Source organism: Pan troglodytes, chromosome 6 (genome assembly GCF_028858775.2).
Source record: "Pan troglodytes isolate AG18354 chromosome 6, NHGRI_mPanTro3-v2.0_pri, whole genome shotgun sequence".
NCBI lineage: Eukaryota > Metazoa > Chordata > Mammalia > Primates > Hominidae > Pan > Pan troglodytes.
The window spans coordinates 129,245,738-129,261,977 of record NC_072404.2 but is presented as its reverse complement, the minus strand read 5'-3'; the positions used below and the strand labels follow the sequence as shown (position 1 = coordinate 129,261,977).

At 34.8% G+C, this 16,240-nt stretch overlaps 1 protein-coding gene across 3 annotated transcripts in view; it reads left to right on the top strand.

The window, feature by feature from the left end:
- PPP1R3A (protein phosphatase 1 regulatory subunit 3A) overlaps positions 1 to 16,029 on the top strand; it is a 198,272-nt gene extending 182,243 nt beyond the window's left edge. For all 3 annotated transcript variants that reach the window (XM_063815538.1, XM_519320.7, XM_009454057.4), the window contains 3 exons: positions 10,532 to 10,590; positions 10,689 to 10,813; positions 12,724 to 16,029. In XM_063815538.1, coding sequence (XP_063671608.1) covers positions 10,532 to 10,590; positions 10,689 to 10,813; positions 12,724 to 15,126 — 2,587 coding nt within the window. In that variant the 3' untranslated portion in view covers positions 15,127 to 16,029. The remainder of the gene's footprint in view (positions 1 to 10,531; positions 10,591 to 10,688; positions 10,814 to 12,723) is intronic.
- Positions 16,030 to 16,240: the final 211 nt, after the last annotated feature.

Here is a 16,240-nt window from a genome sequence, read left to right as displayed (position 1 = left end):
TCAGCATAGAAGAATATAAAGACATTTTTTAAATTCTCACTGTTTCTCTTGAGATTATTTTTTGCTTCTTTCAATGCCTGTTAATCATGCCAAACTGTATTCATTTCGTTTTCATTTCTGGCATTATCATCAAGAAACTGAACCTAATGCATCTTTTCATCCTTAATTCCTTCTGCATAGTTCCTTAAATTTGTTTTTCCTCAGGCGCTTCTCTTCACAATTAGACACTGATCCCTCTTTTAATCAAATGTTCCTCTTCCACTTTTGGTTTTATTCCTGATCAAGAGAAGACTAGCCAGTACTGTAACACCAAAGGAAAATATATTAAGCTGTAGTAGTTGGCTAATGTATTATGAATTTTGCCTATTGTTAAGTATAAGTCTTTACTTTCTTCCTTTCTTCAATATATGAGTGGCTATGAAATGGCAGAATTCTAGAAAGTCAATTTTTAGAGAAGCTGCAACATAACATTATGAAAAGAAACAGTCCACAATACACTATATAATTATTTACCCTTGGAAAACCTGTTCGACATTTCTGTATGTGTCCACTTAGTGCCAATGACATACTATTCTTGAGTGACTTTTTAAAAAATCTCAAAGGAGGCTCATATTTCTGATTTTAAAGGTCATTTATTTTCCTTTCTTTTGTGGAGAGAAGGAGAGCAAAAGAAACGAGATCACAAGCTTTGAACAAAGAGGGCTGGTCTGAACTTGAGTAATTTCACATTTACTTTTTAGCTGTTTATCATAGAGTGAGAGGTGATGCCCAAGAATTCCAAGTTTGGTCCTGTTTAGAAAATTCTGAGCACTTTCAGGCTGAGTGTTAAGGAGACACAAATACAATATTCATGACTCACTTTGGAAATGATCCCTTTTCATGCCAACATTTTCATTCCTCTTAGAGCAGAGTTAGACTTTGCTGCTTACAACCTAATCCTGCTATTCACCTTAACTGGTTGGGTAATTCCATCACATCAGACTTAGACTTTGTGGCATAGATCTTTAAGAGGTTTTGCTCATTTTTTAAGAGACATATGGGGTTTTAGCACAATGGCATTATAGGACCTTTGGAAAAACCATATTATTATACTAAAAACGACTACATTTTGACAGTGTTAAAATTAATTGTAATTCCAAAAGCAAAAGTGCAACATATCCAGAAACTGCAGTAATATTAACATGGTGCCTAAATCCTGGCACTGAATAAATCAATTGGGTAATGAAAGAAGGTGCAAATTATCATGCCAGTGTACGTTGTATTTAGAGAGGATACTTTTAAATAAAAGGTTACTGTCACTGAAGATCTAACGATTTTTCTTTGAAGGGTGCTCTTCTGATAATAAGGGTATATTTACATGGCTGAGCAAGTATGCTATCATGGACTGCAAATTTTACTCTTAGAAGTACCTTGAATATTAAAGATATGAGAGAATATGGTAAACATTAAAAATATAGATAACTCAGAGTAAAAGAAGCAGCATACAAATTGGTTTTTGTGATAATGTAGAATTAATGATCAGTGTGCCATTTACTACATTTCCTAATAACAATAATAATTTATTAAACACTTTCATGTGTTGGAAACTATGCTAAATAATTACTCTGTGTTAGGAGTAGGCAAGATTTTAGAGAAAAATGAGGCGCACAGAGGTTGATTAAGTATCTTGACTAAAGTCAAATGGTGAGTAATTGAGTTAGTAAGTGTTAAGTAACCGGAAATACTGAGATTTGCATGCAGGTTTTTTTTTTTTTTTTGCTTTTCTTCCACCACATATTGACCCTTTATGGAAAGAACACTAACATAATGACTAAGAAACTTAGAGCTAGTTATGGATTTGCCACTAGTTGGTTGGTATGACTTCTGCCATATTGTTTAACTGGGCTTTAGTTTTCTTTTCTCTATAAAATGATGGGATGAGACAATCCAAGTATGAGGTCTCTTACAAATCTGAGAGGAATTTGGCATAAAAAGTAAAATAAATCTTTCAGTAAGTTGCATGGGGCTCAGAGGTAAAGAGTCTGTAGAACTCACATTTTTGAATGATTAATAGCTGACTTAGAAACACAAATTATTTTTGCTTACTTATTTTATTAGATAGGTTGAAAATGTCCTTCAATTTCTACCCCATTGATGTTTCATTATTTTATTCTGTAAGTCACAGAAGATGATTGGTCTATTCTACAATGTGTTTCTTCTTTCCTGGGTGCATATGAGATACACAAACATTTATTCTTTTGTGCATAGAGCTATGGCATAATTGTGTGTAACTTGCTGGAAAAGTTTGAGATGTAAAGAGGCACTTCGTGTACCACATTCCTGGAGTCTGAGTGTCTGTCTGCAGATATTCTTTTTTAATATATGTAGTTAGACAAGCACTAGTGCACCTCAGCTAACTCTGAGGTTCCAGTTAAAAATGCAGATTCCCACTGCCCACTCAGAGATGCTGATTCAGTAGATCCAATTTTAGTGCACTTCAGCTAACTCTGAGGTTCCAGTTAAAAATGCAGATTCCCACTGCCCACTCAGAGATGCTGATGCAGTAGATCCGATTTCTGGCCCCTGAATAGCATTTGTTATAAGTACCAGGTCATTTTCACATAGGAGGTCTGTGAACCACATTTTGAGAGGCACTGTTTGGGTTTGAATTTGTGCCTCTTAAGCTAGTTGACTACCAATTGGTTGGTGCCCTGGGCCTTTAGTCTTTCATTTTTACTAAATTGTATCTTGGATTACTTGACATGTTGAGAATAATTCTTTTTTTTTACTGATAAGGTTTTTGCATATAATGCCTTAAGCTTGGAATTGCTTCTCTCCTTTTCTCTAGCTAAGGCTTCTTATTTAGGTTTCAGCTTACAGGCCATGTCCTTCTAGAAGGTATTCCTACCCCACTCTGTTCCTCAGAGAGCACACAGTTATCATACCCTGGGGCTGTTGCTTTATGTACTTGTCCACTCTCCCCATTAGCTTGTGAGAGCAGGGACTCCGTCTTGCTTTTTTGGTAATCCAGCACAACATTTCACAATTGGTGGGTGCTCACTAAATATTTGTTAAATGATGATGCATTGAATGAATAAATACAGATTGCTATAAATTTAAAATTGCTACTACATTTTACAAGTGTAACTATTGCCTGGAAAACATTCATTTCTTATGTTCAGCGCATATTTATTTAATGTCTACTAGAAGTCATCACATAAAATTTCAATATTATGTCTCATTTCTTTGAAGTGAGGGAAAATTTACCGCAACTTATAAAGATAATGCAAGCCTTTGTGCAATGATATTGTAAGGGAAAAAGGAAAAATGTCAATCTGGGCATTTTCCATTCAACAAACACTAGTTTTCACTTCCCATTTGGTTAAAGAGTTTACAAGTTTAACATGTTTCCTTCAATAAAGCTTATCCTCTTTCTTTCACCCATGCTTTTCCTTTTAAGTCTCCATGTCAAGTAATGGTGGTTCCATCCTTTTAGATCTCCAAATTAGAAACCTCTGCATAATTCTTTATTTCTTGATATCTTAAGAGTTATGTAAATAGTAGCAAAGCATGCTTTAAACTCATATGAAACTAGTAAGAAGCAGGGCAACTGGGTTTGGGGCCAGGAATTGCAACTAAAGGAATGACTCTCCCACCTGTCTATCATCTAAGGAGGAGCAGCTAAATCCAGTGGGGCAGTAAGATGCATTGTTGTCCATACTAGGAGTTTGCAAATCTGGCCTCTCATCAAAATCATTTTAGGAAATTTTTAGCACCATCATTCTCTATTCCCCATCTTCACCTCCATATACAGGTCTATATTAATTTAGATTTTACAGAGGTCGGGCCTGAAGTTTTTGACATGAAAGGCAATTCTGGGAACTATTGTTATATTTGAGATCTACTGTATTTATGAGAGAGGGGAGAGACAACGTAACAGGGCTTCTAAACAGCTGAGATGTTTAAAGTTCCTTTGTGAACTTGATTTCTAGTTCCTTAGAAATTCCTCTAGTAGAATGCCCCAGGGGGCCTTCTAAAGGTTGGTAAGAACTCCTTAGAATGTTATGGACCCAGGTGACTAGTGTGAATGAGAAAACATTTTATTTTCCTCAGTGAAGGACTGGAATCAGAAACCTAGAAATAACTTGCTGGTTCACCATCTAGACATGTGTGCCAGAGGTTAGGGAGGAACCCTGAAAAAGGTGTCCACATAAACTCCTGGGAAGCAAGTCACCCAACACATAAAACATCAAAACCAATCTTCAGACTAATTCAAGACCTTGCTGAGTTGTAGTGCAGGACCCCTCAGTTAACTGTCTTTGCCTAGGTCTTGGAAGGGGAAACAATGTAGATTTCTAATTCTGATGAATGCGACTGAGGTTGGGTAGAGAAGGGCATTAAAAAATCTATGTACAGCATATTGATGCTACAACAAAAATTAAAACTCATATTTGGTTCTTTTTCTCTTTCTTCATTAATAGTACCCTTTGCCCTTATCATTTTGTGCCTGAAATGTTTCAGGAGCCTCTGATTAGTCTTTCTGCTCCATTGTGGCTCATCCCGTCCAGTTTCTCCTCTACATTACCTCCAGAAATACGTTGGTAAATGTAAATCTGACCACGTCTCTCTCCTGTTTAGCCCTAACCCCCATGCCACTGGTTAAAAAGTACCTAAATAATTCAACCTCATTTTGCCAGCTATGCTAAGCCCTTTACAATCTGGCTTGAACTAATTCTCATTCTACCCCTTGGCATTCTTTCCCCAAACAGAGTCCAGCCCTCTGAACATTTCGTTGTTTCTAGATGTGACTTTTTCTTTTGTGCTTTTTTTTTTTCCTTGAGACAGAGTCTTGCTCCGCCGCCCAGGCTGCAGTGCAATGGCACAATCTCTGCTCACTGCAACCTCCTCCTCCCAGGCTCAAGCTATTCTGCCTCAGCCTCCTGAGTAGCTGGGATTACAGGTGCCTGCCACCATGCCCGGCTAATTTTTTGTATTTTCAGTAGAGATGGGGTTTCATTATGTTGGCCAGGCTGGTCTCAAAACTCCTGACCTCATGATCCACCCTCCTCGGCCTCCCAAAGTGCTGGGATTATAGGCGTGAGCCACCACACCTGGCCATTTTGTGCCTTTTTAGTCTTGTCTTTGGCAACCTGTTGTTCCCTCTGCCTACAATGGCTGTATTCTTTTCTAATTGGGAAACTTCTAGTTATCCCTAAAACCTAAATCAGAATGTTAGTAACTTTGAGATAAACTTCCTGATTTCTCCAACAGTCTCCTGATAACTTCTGTCCTTTCTTCTTATTTCTAAGAGAATATCTATCATATCCCATTGTTTATTATAATACTTATCACTTATAGTAATTATAATTACCTGTTGATATGTCTATTTCCATCTTCACATTATAGCTTCATTGAGATAAGAAACTAGGGCATATTTATTTTCAATTTCTCAGTGTTTGTTATAATTCATGACACAGATATTTTAAAATATCTATTAGAAAAACCATGATTAAATAATATAGATGACTATATTATATAATTTAAGGTACACTGGAAACAAAGTATTGTTCCATTAATTTCTTTTTTACTTTTTAATTTCTAAAATTATAATGATTTTAAAATTACGCTTAAATCTTGACTCATTATTGACTCCATAATTGAAAACATTGTCCTGAACTCTGAAGGGGTAATACTTTAAGTCTTAGAAGATAAACAAAAATATACATATTTTAAAATATTAGATTATTTTCTGAAATTAGATGAAGAAATAAGAGAAGAACACTGTCATAGTAATGTTGGCAAAAGGTAGAGAGGAGAAGGGAGGGTGGAGACGATGCTGTGCATTTATTCACTCAACAGCATTTCTTATGCCACTATTATATGTCAGGCACTGTGTTAGCCACAGAAAAATATGAAACTCTCCTTTATCAAAAAGTACTCGAGGAACATAAAGGTGAAATGAGAGATATTCAAAAGTATACTTTCTTCATGTCACAATTGTCATAGTTCTGGGCCCTATCATCATCAACCATCAATTTGTCTTTTTTCTCAAATGTTCTAAAGCTCTTAAATTCAACTCTTTAGATCTAATTGGTCATATGACTAGTACTTTGAATTTCAGAGTGGCATTTTATTAATAGGCATCCTCTAATGTGGGCCAGAGAGTACTCTATCTTCATAAATTATTTGAAACTAGAATTGAACTATTTATGTATTTCAAATTATTAATAAGCACCTGCAAAACAACCACCCAAAACAATGACTGAATTCTACTCATTTCATTTCCTGATTCCTTCTCCCTAATTTGACCCACCTGTATTAGTCTATTTTCATTTTGCTGATAAAGACATACCCAAGACTGGGAAATTTACAAAAGAAAGAGGTTTAATGGACTCACAGTTCCACATGGCTGGTGAGGCCTCACAATCATGGCAGAAGGCAAGGAGGAGCAAGTCACATCTTACATGGGTGGAAGCAGGCAAAGAGAGAGCTTGTGCAGGGAAACTTCTGTTTTTAAAAACATCAGATCTCATGAGACTCATTTACTATCATGAGAATGGTGCAGAAAAGACCCACCCCCATAATACAATCACCTCCATCTGGGTTCTTCCCATGACACTGTGGGAATTGTGGGAGTTACAGTTCAAGATGAGATTTGGGTGGGGACACAGGCAAACCATATCACCACCTGATATAACCATAATATCTTGAAAATCAAGTTATTTTTAGTGTAACTATTTATTATTAAATTATCCCTTGCTATATATATGTGATTTATAATATATAACAAACCACAGAGACATACAACAAATGGGTAAATCTTAGCAGTATAATATTAAATGAACCGTTCCAAAGTATAACAGAGGACATTCTTTTTATTAAGCTAAAAACTACCTATATATGTAAATAAAATTACTTGTCCCTTGCTATATACATAGTTATATATAAATTATACAGTTATAGCTATATATACCTATATATAATATTTAACATATTTATATAATATAAATTACAGAGTTATATATAGTTATATATAACTTTAATTTATAATATATATGGCAAGGGTCATTTACATATATAGGTATATGTATATTTACATATATAGGTAGTTTTTAGCTTAATAAAAAGAATGTCCTCTGTTATACTTTGGAACGGTTCATTTAATATTATATTGCTAAGATTTATCCATATTGTGTGTTTCTGTGGTGTGTTAATTTTGAGTGTTGTATAATATTCCTTTTTGTGATATGAATAGTTTTGTATCTATTCTTCTGTTGATTTGGGTTGATTCAAGACTTATATAGCTAACAATGACACCATGGACATTCCAGTTAACAATGACACCATGAACATTCTTTTAGATATCTCAGGTAATATATGCAAGAGTTTCTCTTGGGTATACACCTGGGAATGGAAGTAGTGGTCATCATTTATATAAATGTTGAATTTTGAAGATAATGTCGGTCAAATTGTTTTTCAAAGTGTTTTTACCTATTTATTCTCCCACCAGCAATGTACAAGAAAGCCTGGGGGCCAGGTGCGGTGGCTCATGCCTGTAATCCTAGCACTTTGGGAGGCTGAGGTGGGTGGATTGCCTGAGCTTAGTAGTTCAAGGCTAGCCTGGCAACATGGTGAAACCTTGTCTCTACTAAAGTACAAATTAGCAGGATGTCGTGTCACATGTCTGTGCCTGTAATCTCAGCTACTTGAGAGGCTGAGGCACAGGAACCTGGGAGGTGGAAGTTGCAGTGAGCTAAGATTGCGCACTGGACTCTAGCCTGGATGTCAGAGCAAAACGTTGTGTCCAAAAAAATTTTTAAAAGCCTGCAGCTTCAACCATCTTCAGCTCTTGGTATTAACAGACTTCTAATTTTTTATCAGTTAAATGAGTATAAAATTATAGCTCTTTGTGGTCTTGATTTCATTTATTCTCTAATAATGCTGACCATCCCATTATGTACTTATTGGCTATGTGTTTTCTCTTCTCTGAAATGTCTGCACCCTTGCCCCCCTACACACAATGAATTGTTTGTACTTTCTTGTTGATTTGTAGGAGTTCATTGTGTATTCTTGATGCTTATTTGTGTTGATTTTGTGTAATGAAAGCATCTTCTCCCACTTTTTAACTTCTATTTTTACTGCATAGTCTCTTAATAAACATTTTAAATTTTACTACAGTTAAACTGACCAATTTTTTAAATCTTTTTTTCTTTTTTCTTAAGAAAATATTTCCTACTCTTAGGCCCAGAAGATATTCACATATATTTTCTACTAAGAATTTCAAGGTTTTTGACATTTAAGATCTAAATCCAATTGGTAGCCATTTTCTCTCTCTCAACTTACTGAAAAGTACCATATTTCCTATTGTCTGACATGCTATGTTAGTCATATACCAATGTTCTGGATATACCATTTGTCATATACCAAAGTTCTAAGCTCTCAATCTTGTCTTATTAGTTTGCCTGACTCTGTACCAATATAACACTATCTTAATAAATAAATCTTCATTAAAAATACTTAATCTGATAAAGTTCCTCCTCCCTGCTATTTCTCAGAAACATTTTAGCCATCATTTGCCCTTTATTTTTCTGTTTGGAATAATATTTTCAAATTCTATAAAAAATGTTTTGGTGTTTTGATTAGTATTGAATTCGTAGATCAATTTGTGAGAGAATTGACATCTTCATAATATTTTCTATCTATGAACATGGTATGTTTATCAACTTTTTTAGGATTGTTAACATTCTTTGATATAATTTTATTACTTTGCCCATATAAATCTTACGTATTTTCTGTTTTTGTTTATAGATATTTCATATATTTAAATTTCATTTATTTCTACTTTTATTTGTACTTGTCCCTGAATTTGAAGTTTTTCTCCTATATTTCTATATTTACATTTTAAGACACTAACATAAGAATACATAGTTGAATACTTATTTTATCCCCAAATAAGTTAAAGCAGGCTCCTGTCCTTTTGACTCGATCATTTTTTAAGAATTAAATTATATTAGAGAATTGAACTAGAGAAGTGATTGGTAGCATCTTGATTAGATAAGAACAAAAATCTTTGACTATTTTTCTTCTACAAATAATACTTCCAGTATTGTATGGGAATAGAGATGAAGCAGGAATAAATAAATGCTGTTTAATGGTTTATATATTTTTAAGCACATAAACATGTACATGGAGAAGGGAAGGTGTGTCAGCCTGCAGTTGGATTTCGTAAAAATAAACCTTGGCATAGTTTTTGACCTCATTAAGCAATATGGATTTATAAATTCAGTATCAATTATGCAAGCAGTATATTTTTCTAATAAAATTATATTTATATAGAAGCATTATTTTCTATATGTGGGCCCACTACAAATGCCAAATGTTTTTAGTAAAGTTAAAATTATGAATCATAAAAATATATAAAACTGAATTATCTTCTTGCATGGTCAGGATGGAAGAATTTTCAATTTCTCATGATTTGTGAATATAAAATTGGCCTTCCTGGGATTTGGATCAGAATTGTTCATGCAATGAAGTCTAGACTCTTGTTACACAAATTTATCAGCCATTGCCAACTTTCCAGATTTCTTTTGTTGCAGAAAAGTCCTTGAGAATAGGCACCATAAGGAAATTCAGTTGAGAGAGTATAAGAAAATGTGTATACTGCGCCAAATATTTCTTATAATTGACTTGTGACATAACTATACACAAAGTGAGCTTTTTTTACCAACATTTTTCCTCCTGAGTTTCATGGACAAATCTAAATTCTAATGACTTCACAAATACAACTACAAATACATTACATTTGAAGGAAAAAGGTATTTGTCTTTTACAATCAGTATGCAGGGTATGCTAGAAAAGGAAATGTAACCCAAATCATTTTAAAGAAGGAAAGTATATGCTTGCATATAAATGATCCAAAGTCTTGCTTTTAAAATTGGCCTGTGGCAATACATATATAAAGTCTTTTAACTGAGTATAAATTTAGCTGCCTTTCAGTTTTTTAGTTAGCTTGTTTCTTTCTTACTTTTACTTTTTGTGTTTTTTTGCTTTTCTGGAGAGAGAGTTAATGTTAGTCCAACTGGAAGAATTTTGAGTAAAATGGAACACAAAAAATTAATTGAAATGTTAGCAATTTCCATGACCATAAATAGACTGTCAGTTCATAAAATTTTATCATTAAGCCATGAGAAAAACATTCTCACTTGAAAAGATGAAATTCATTGAAGATAGAATAATCTACATTTACATATATTTTTACTTTGGTTATATAAGTTTTAATGTATTTTCTTAAATATTAAGAAATAGAGTGTGTTTCTGTTTAGAAATATGGCATTGTTTGAATTACTTTTAAATTTTTCTACAACCAATACTTACTATTGCATCATTCCAAAAAGATCATTTTTATTTCAAAAAATCCCAAGTAATATAGGAAAATAAGAAAGGCTATATAATGTTTATTTGGCTTGTTACTGATTGAATTTCCCCCTGTGTAAAAATACTTAGAAGATGCAGTCCCAGAAAAACATATAACATTTTGTTTTAAATTTAACAGTAAAGAAGAATCATCAGTAACATCAGAAGAAAATAACTTTGAGAATCCAAAGAATACAGGTAATATTCTTCATTAATTTTAAAACCAAATTTGTCTCTTTTGTGAAAGTCTACAATTAAAACAATCTTACATAGGCACAATTATATCAACTTTTCAGATACCTATATCCCAACAATCATTTGTTCTCATGAGGACAAGGAAGATTTGGAAGCCAGTAATCGAAATGTAAAAGATGTAAACAGGGAATATGATGAACATAATGAAAAAGAATTAGAGTTGATGGTAAGTGTTCTGGTTGCCACGGTATTAGAGAAGATGAATCCATTTCTGCTTCAAAGATGCTGCAATGCCTGCCTTTCAATAGCTTCAACTAATATAATTTGCAAATGTGAAAGCACAGCCTATTCTGTCCTTGCGTCTCTAGCTTGATCAACAAGGCACTTTGATTTCTGTATGTTGCTTCTGGTCTCTGCAGTGGTAAATTAATGACATTCATTTCTTATCTCTTTACCAGTGGCTCTGAGTAATAGTTTGCAGGAATTACAGGAGAGGTAGCACTATCCTGATGTGCATTTCTAATCTTTGTGACAAGTGTATACTTAGCATAAACTCGTCTATAAAATGAGAGGGCTGGACTAGAGGATTGTTAGTGTCCTGTCCTACTCTAGAAGTCTATGATTCTCACATGTAACAGCATTTTTTTAAAAATTCCATCCTTGTGAGAATCTCCAAGTTCTATATCATTGTAGAGTATTAAATTACCAAGTAAAAAGAAAATAGCCTGTGCCATAATTTTAAAACAGGAAACAAATTCAGTACTATACAACTTAGTATTAAATTTGTTATAAATTTCATACTTGGTGAGCATTCAATCTATTTGGAATTTTTTGGGGGGATGGTTTATACAGCACTTTTATCACAAAGGAAGAAATAGGAGTAAATGAGTCACATAATGCAATTTATCCTTTACTGTATTTAGATGGAGCTCATATCATTGGAATACATGGATTCATAATCATCTAAGATTAAAATGACATTTGTCACTTCAAGTGTCAGTGCTGAAAGAGGAAAGAAATAGAGCTCATCTATTTCCCCACATATTCCACCTTTTCTATAGTGATCGCGGAGCTGCATCACTAAAGTATGCAATTTACTTTGCTCCAACTTTAAGAAACTACAAAGTTGTCACCCATTGTGAGAATTCTCACCAGCTGAAAGTTAACATGGCCATTTTTTTCAAACCACAGAATATAATGAAAGGGCCCTGAAAAATCACATACTTCACCAATACATCTCATTACGATGAGCAGGCTCAAATATAAAAGTTTGTTTAGAAGTTACTGAGATTGTACATCCAATAAATGAACAGGGAGCTGTAATTTAGATGCTAATTTGCTCCATGCTGACGTTAATGCATAAAACAATGAAGCTCTATAATAGATGGAAATACAACCAAATCTGTGGAACCCACAGGCATTGGCTTACAAGACAGCTGTGCAGTTGACAAGTAACATGAGCCTTATGTGAGAAGAAGGGGAAAACGTAAGATTTGCATATAATTATTGAGATCATGCAAATGTCAGTTATGAGGAGAAAAAAAAACCACAGGCATCTCACTGTTAAATCCTGACAGTTGGCATCACTGAAGAGCTCAAATACATTTGAGTACCAGTTGGCAGAGGGTCATTAAAACAGAATTTGCAGAGACATTAACTCCCTCACTTTTCTTTGAGTGACGTTTTGCTATTAATAGTTTGCAGAGGCTTTGCAGAAAACATATTAATAAGAGAAACTGTAATGGGGGCACCTGCAGCAAGTGTAAATGCAGCAAGGGGCACCCAGGAAGCTGCTGTCTAATTGATTAGCATGGAGCTATCAATGTGTATAGTCTAAGTGAGGAGAAAGTGCAATGACAAGCAAGAACAGTTGAATAATACAATGTGATAGTTGGAAGCTGGGAAGGAGAGTGATAAATTTGGGCCCCCTTTCTTACTAATCTCGTTCCCCAGTCATAGCCTGCAAGGATTTCCCCAAAACATCTGGCTTCCAGAGTTTATATGAAATCCACAAATGAAATCAGTCAAAGAAATCTACCAGATAATTACTAGCCGAGTTAATAAAACCTATCTAATTCACTATATATTTTAAAAGATCTTATGGTCATTATTTCTTTGTTGTTTTTATCCCATAAGATAAATCAACACTTAATAAGAACCAGAAGTACTGCTTCCAGAGATGAAAGGAATACATTTTCAACAGATCCAGTCAATTTTCCAAATAAAGCAGAGGGGTTAGAGAAGAAGCAAATCCATGGTGAAATATGTACTGACTTGTTCCAAAGGTCTCTGTCTCCAAGTTCATCAGCAGAAAGCTCCGTAAAGGGAGATTTTTACTGCAATGAAAAATATTCCTCAGGAGATGACTGTACACATCAACCTTCAGAGGAAACTACTTCAAATATGGGAGAAATCAAGCCATCATTGAGAGATACTAGTAGTGATGAACTAGTGCAATTACATACTGGCAGCAAAGAAGTCCTGGATGATAATGCTAATCCAGCCCATGGCAATGGCACAATGCAAATACCTTGCCCCTCTTCAGATCAACTAATGGCAGGAAACCTTAATAAAAAACATGAAGAAGGAGCTAAAAAAATTGAAGTAAAAGATTTGGGATGTTTACGAAGAGATTTCCATTCAGATACGTCGGCATGTCTCAAAGAATCAACAGAAGAAGGATCTTCTAAGGAAGATTATTATGGCAATGGTAAGGATGATGAAGAACAAAGAATATACTTAGGTGTTAATGAAAAACAAAGAAAAAATTTCCAAACAATCTTACATGACCAAGAAAGGAAGATGGGCAACCCTAAAATAAGTGTGGCAGGGATTGGAGCTAGTAACAGAGACCTGGCTACTCTGCTGAGCGAACATACCGCAATCCCCACCCGGGCAATCACAGCAGATGTGTCTCATTCACCAAGGACAAATTTAAGTTGGGAAGAAGCTGTGTTAACCCAAGAGCATCATCATTTGACCAGTGAAGGCAGCGCTTTAGGAGGGATAACTGGTCAAGTTTGTTCATCAAGAACTGGAAATGTTTTGAGGAATGATTATCTTTTCCAAGTTGAAGAAAAATCAGGTGGGATTAATTCTGAAGATCAGGATAATAGCCCACAGCATAAACAAAGTTGGAATGTTCTGGAAAGTCAGGGAAAATCAAGAGAGAATAAGACAAACATAACAGAGCATATCAAAGGACAAACAGATTGTGAAGACGTGTGGGGAAAAAGAGATAATACGAGGAGTTTGAAAGCTACTACAGAAGAATTGTTTACCTGCCAAGAAACAGTGTGCTGTGAACTGTCTTCTCTAGCTGATCATGGTATTACTGAGAAAGCAGAAGCTGGTACAGCCTATATAATTAAGACAACATCAGAAAGTACTCCAGAAAGCATGTCTGCTAGAGAAAAAGCAATAATTGCTAAGCTACCTCAAGAGACAGCACGAAGTGACAGGCCCATCGAGGTAAAGGAAACAGCGTTTGATCCACATGAAGGGAGAAATGATGATTCACATTATACCCTTTGTCAACGAGATACAGTAGGTGTAATCTATGACAATGATTTTGAAAAGGAATCACGTTTAGGTATTTGTAATGTACGTGTAGATGAAATGGAGAAGGAAGAAACCATGTCTATGTACAATCCTAGGAAGACACATGACAGGGAGAAATGTGGCACTGGAAATATAACATCTGTGGAAGAATCCTCATGGGTCATTACAGAATATCAAAAAGCAACTTCAAAACTGGATTTACAGTTGGGAATGTTACCAACAGACAAAACTGTATTTTCAGAAAACAGAGATCATAGGCAGGTTCAAGAATTATCAAAGAAAACAGACTCGGATGCCATTGTGCATTCTGCTTTTAACTCAGACACTAATAGAGCTCCTCAGAATAGCTCTCCTTTTTCCAAACATCATACTGAAATTTCAGTGTCAACTAATGAGCAGGCAATTGCTGTAGAGAATGCAGTTACTACCATGGCTAGCCAACCTATTTCTACGAAATCAGAAAATATTTGTAATTCAACAAGAGAAATACAGGGTATTGAGAAGCACCCTTATCCTGAGTCTAAACCTGAAGAAGTTTCCAGAAGTTCAGGAATAGTGACATCAGGTAGTAGAAAAGAAAGATGCATAGGCCAGATTTTCCAAACAGAAGAGTATAGTGTGGAAAAATCTCTAGGGCCAATGATTTTAATCAGCAAACCTCTTGAGAATATGGAAGAAGCAAGGCATGAAAATGAAGGATTAGTAAGCTCTGGGCAATCACTATACACTTCAGGTGAAAAGGAATCTGACAGCTCTGCTTCTACTAGTCTTCCTGTTGAGGAAAGTCAAGCTCAAGGCAACGAATCTTTGTTTTCAAAATATACCAACTCTAAAATACCTTATTTCCTTTTGTTTCTGATATTTCTTGTAACTGTCTACCATTATGACTTAATGATTGGCTTGACATTCTACCTTTTGTCATTGTCCTGGCTATCCTGGGAAGAGGGTAGACAAAAAGAGTCTGTCAAAAAGAAGTAACCTCAGCACTACTATTCTCTCTTAAAAGATAAGCTATTTAACCCCAAACATTTGGATTGGTGAATGGGACTATTCATTGTTCAAAGATCCAGTGCAGTTTTTCTCTTGAAGGATCATTTAAAAAGGGACGCGAATAAGTTTGCTCCTTCATATAAGTAATTATTCTATATAGGACCATTATGTTTGGATCATTAAATACCTATATGAATATGAGATCTGAAGCACGTCAAGTTGAAATTAGGTACAGCTGTTGCTCCTTAGCAGGCTATGAAGTTGCAATGCTTCACATCTCTTCACTACTTAAAGTGCTATTTCTTGCATTCATTTCTCTTGCAATAAAGCTTCATTTTTTTTCCCCTTGAGAGTATATATTTTCCCCTACGGTTTTAAAAAACAGATAAAACATGGACAATGGCAGAGGACTTTTTTGGTCTTTTAGTATTGAACATGAAATTTGTATTTAACACTGTATCATTTATCAGGATTCATTGATCAAATATTTCAACCTTTCATATTTTTAAGAAAACACCCATATATATTGAAATGCTAACTTAAACATATTCTGTTCACTTGAGTGTAATACTTGATGCGTGCACACACACACACACACACACACACACACATACCTTCTTTATAGCTACAAAGTCAGGGCGTTCATAGGCAAAATCTGACAAGACTGAAACAATTGGGAGATTATCTTTCAATTTTGCAAAATTCTGTGGGTGGCCTGTCTTTAAGCAATGCTTTTCTCTTGTGAGGGAAGACTGTAACACAGCTGAACTATTTCAGTGTCAACTATTCAGAATTGAAAATGTAAATTAAAATTTCCACAAGCATTGCTTCAGAATGAATTTGTACCTATAAAGCATAAGGCATTAAATGACAATAAAAATTCCAAATGGACTATTTGTTCCACATTGTATTTTTGTCTTCAAATATTTTCTAAGAGAATGAATTATCCCCAAAAATGCATTTAGAAAACAGTCTTTGGTGATATTTATTATATGATTATCAGGTTGTTAGATGATAACTCAAAATTTTCAGTAGGCAAATAGGTAATGTGGAAATCTGAAGAAGAAATGAATATCCAGTATAGCAGTGACTTTGACTGCTG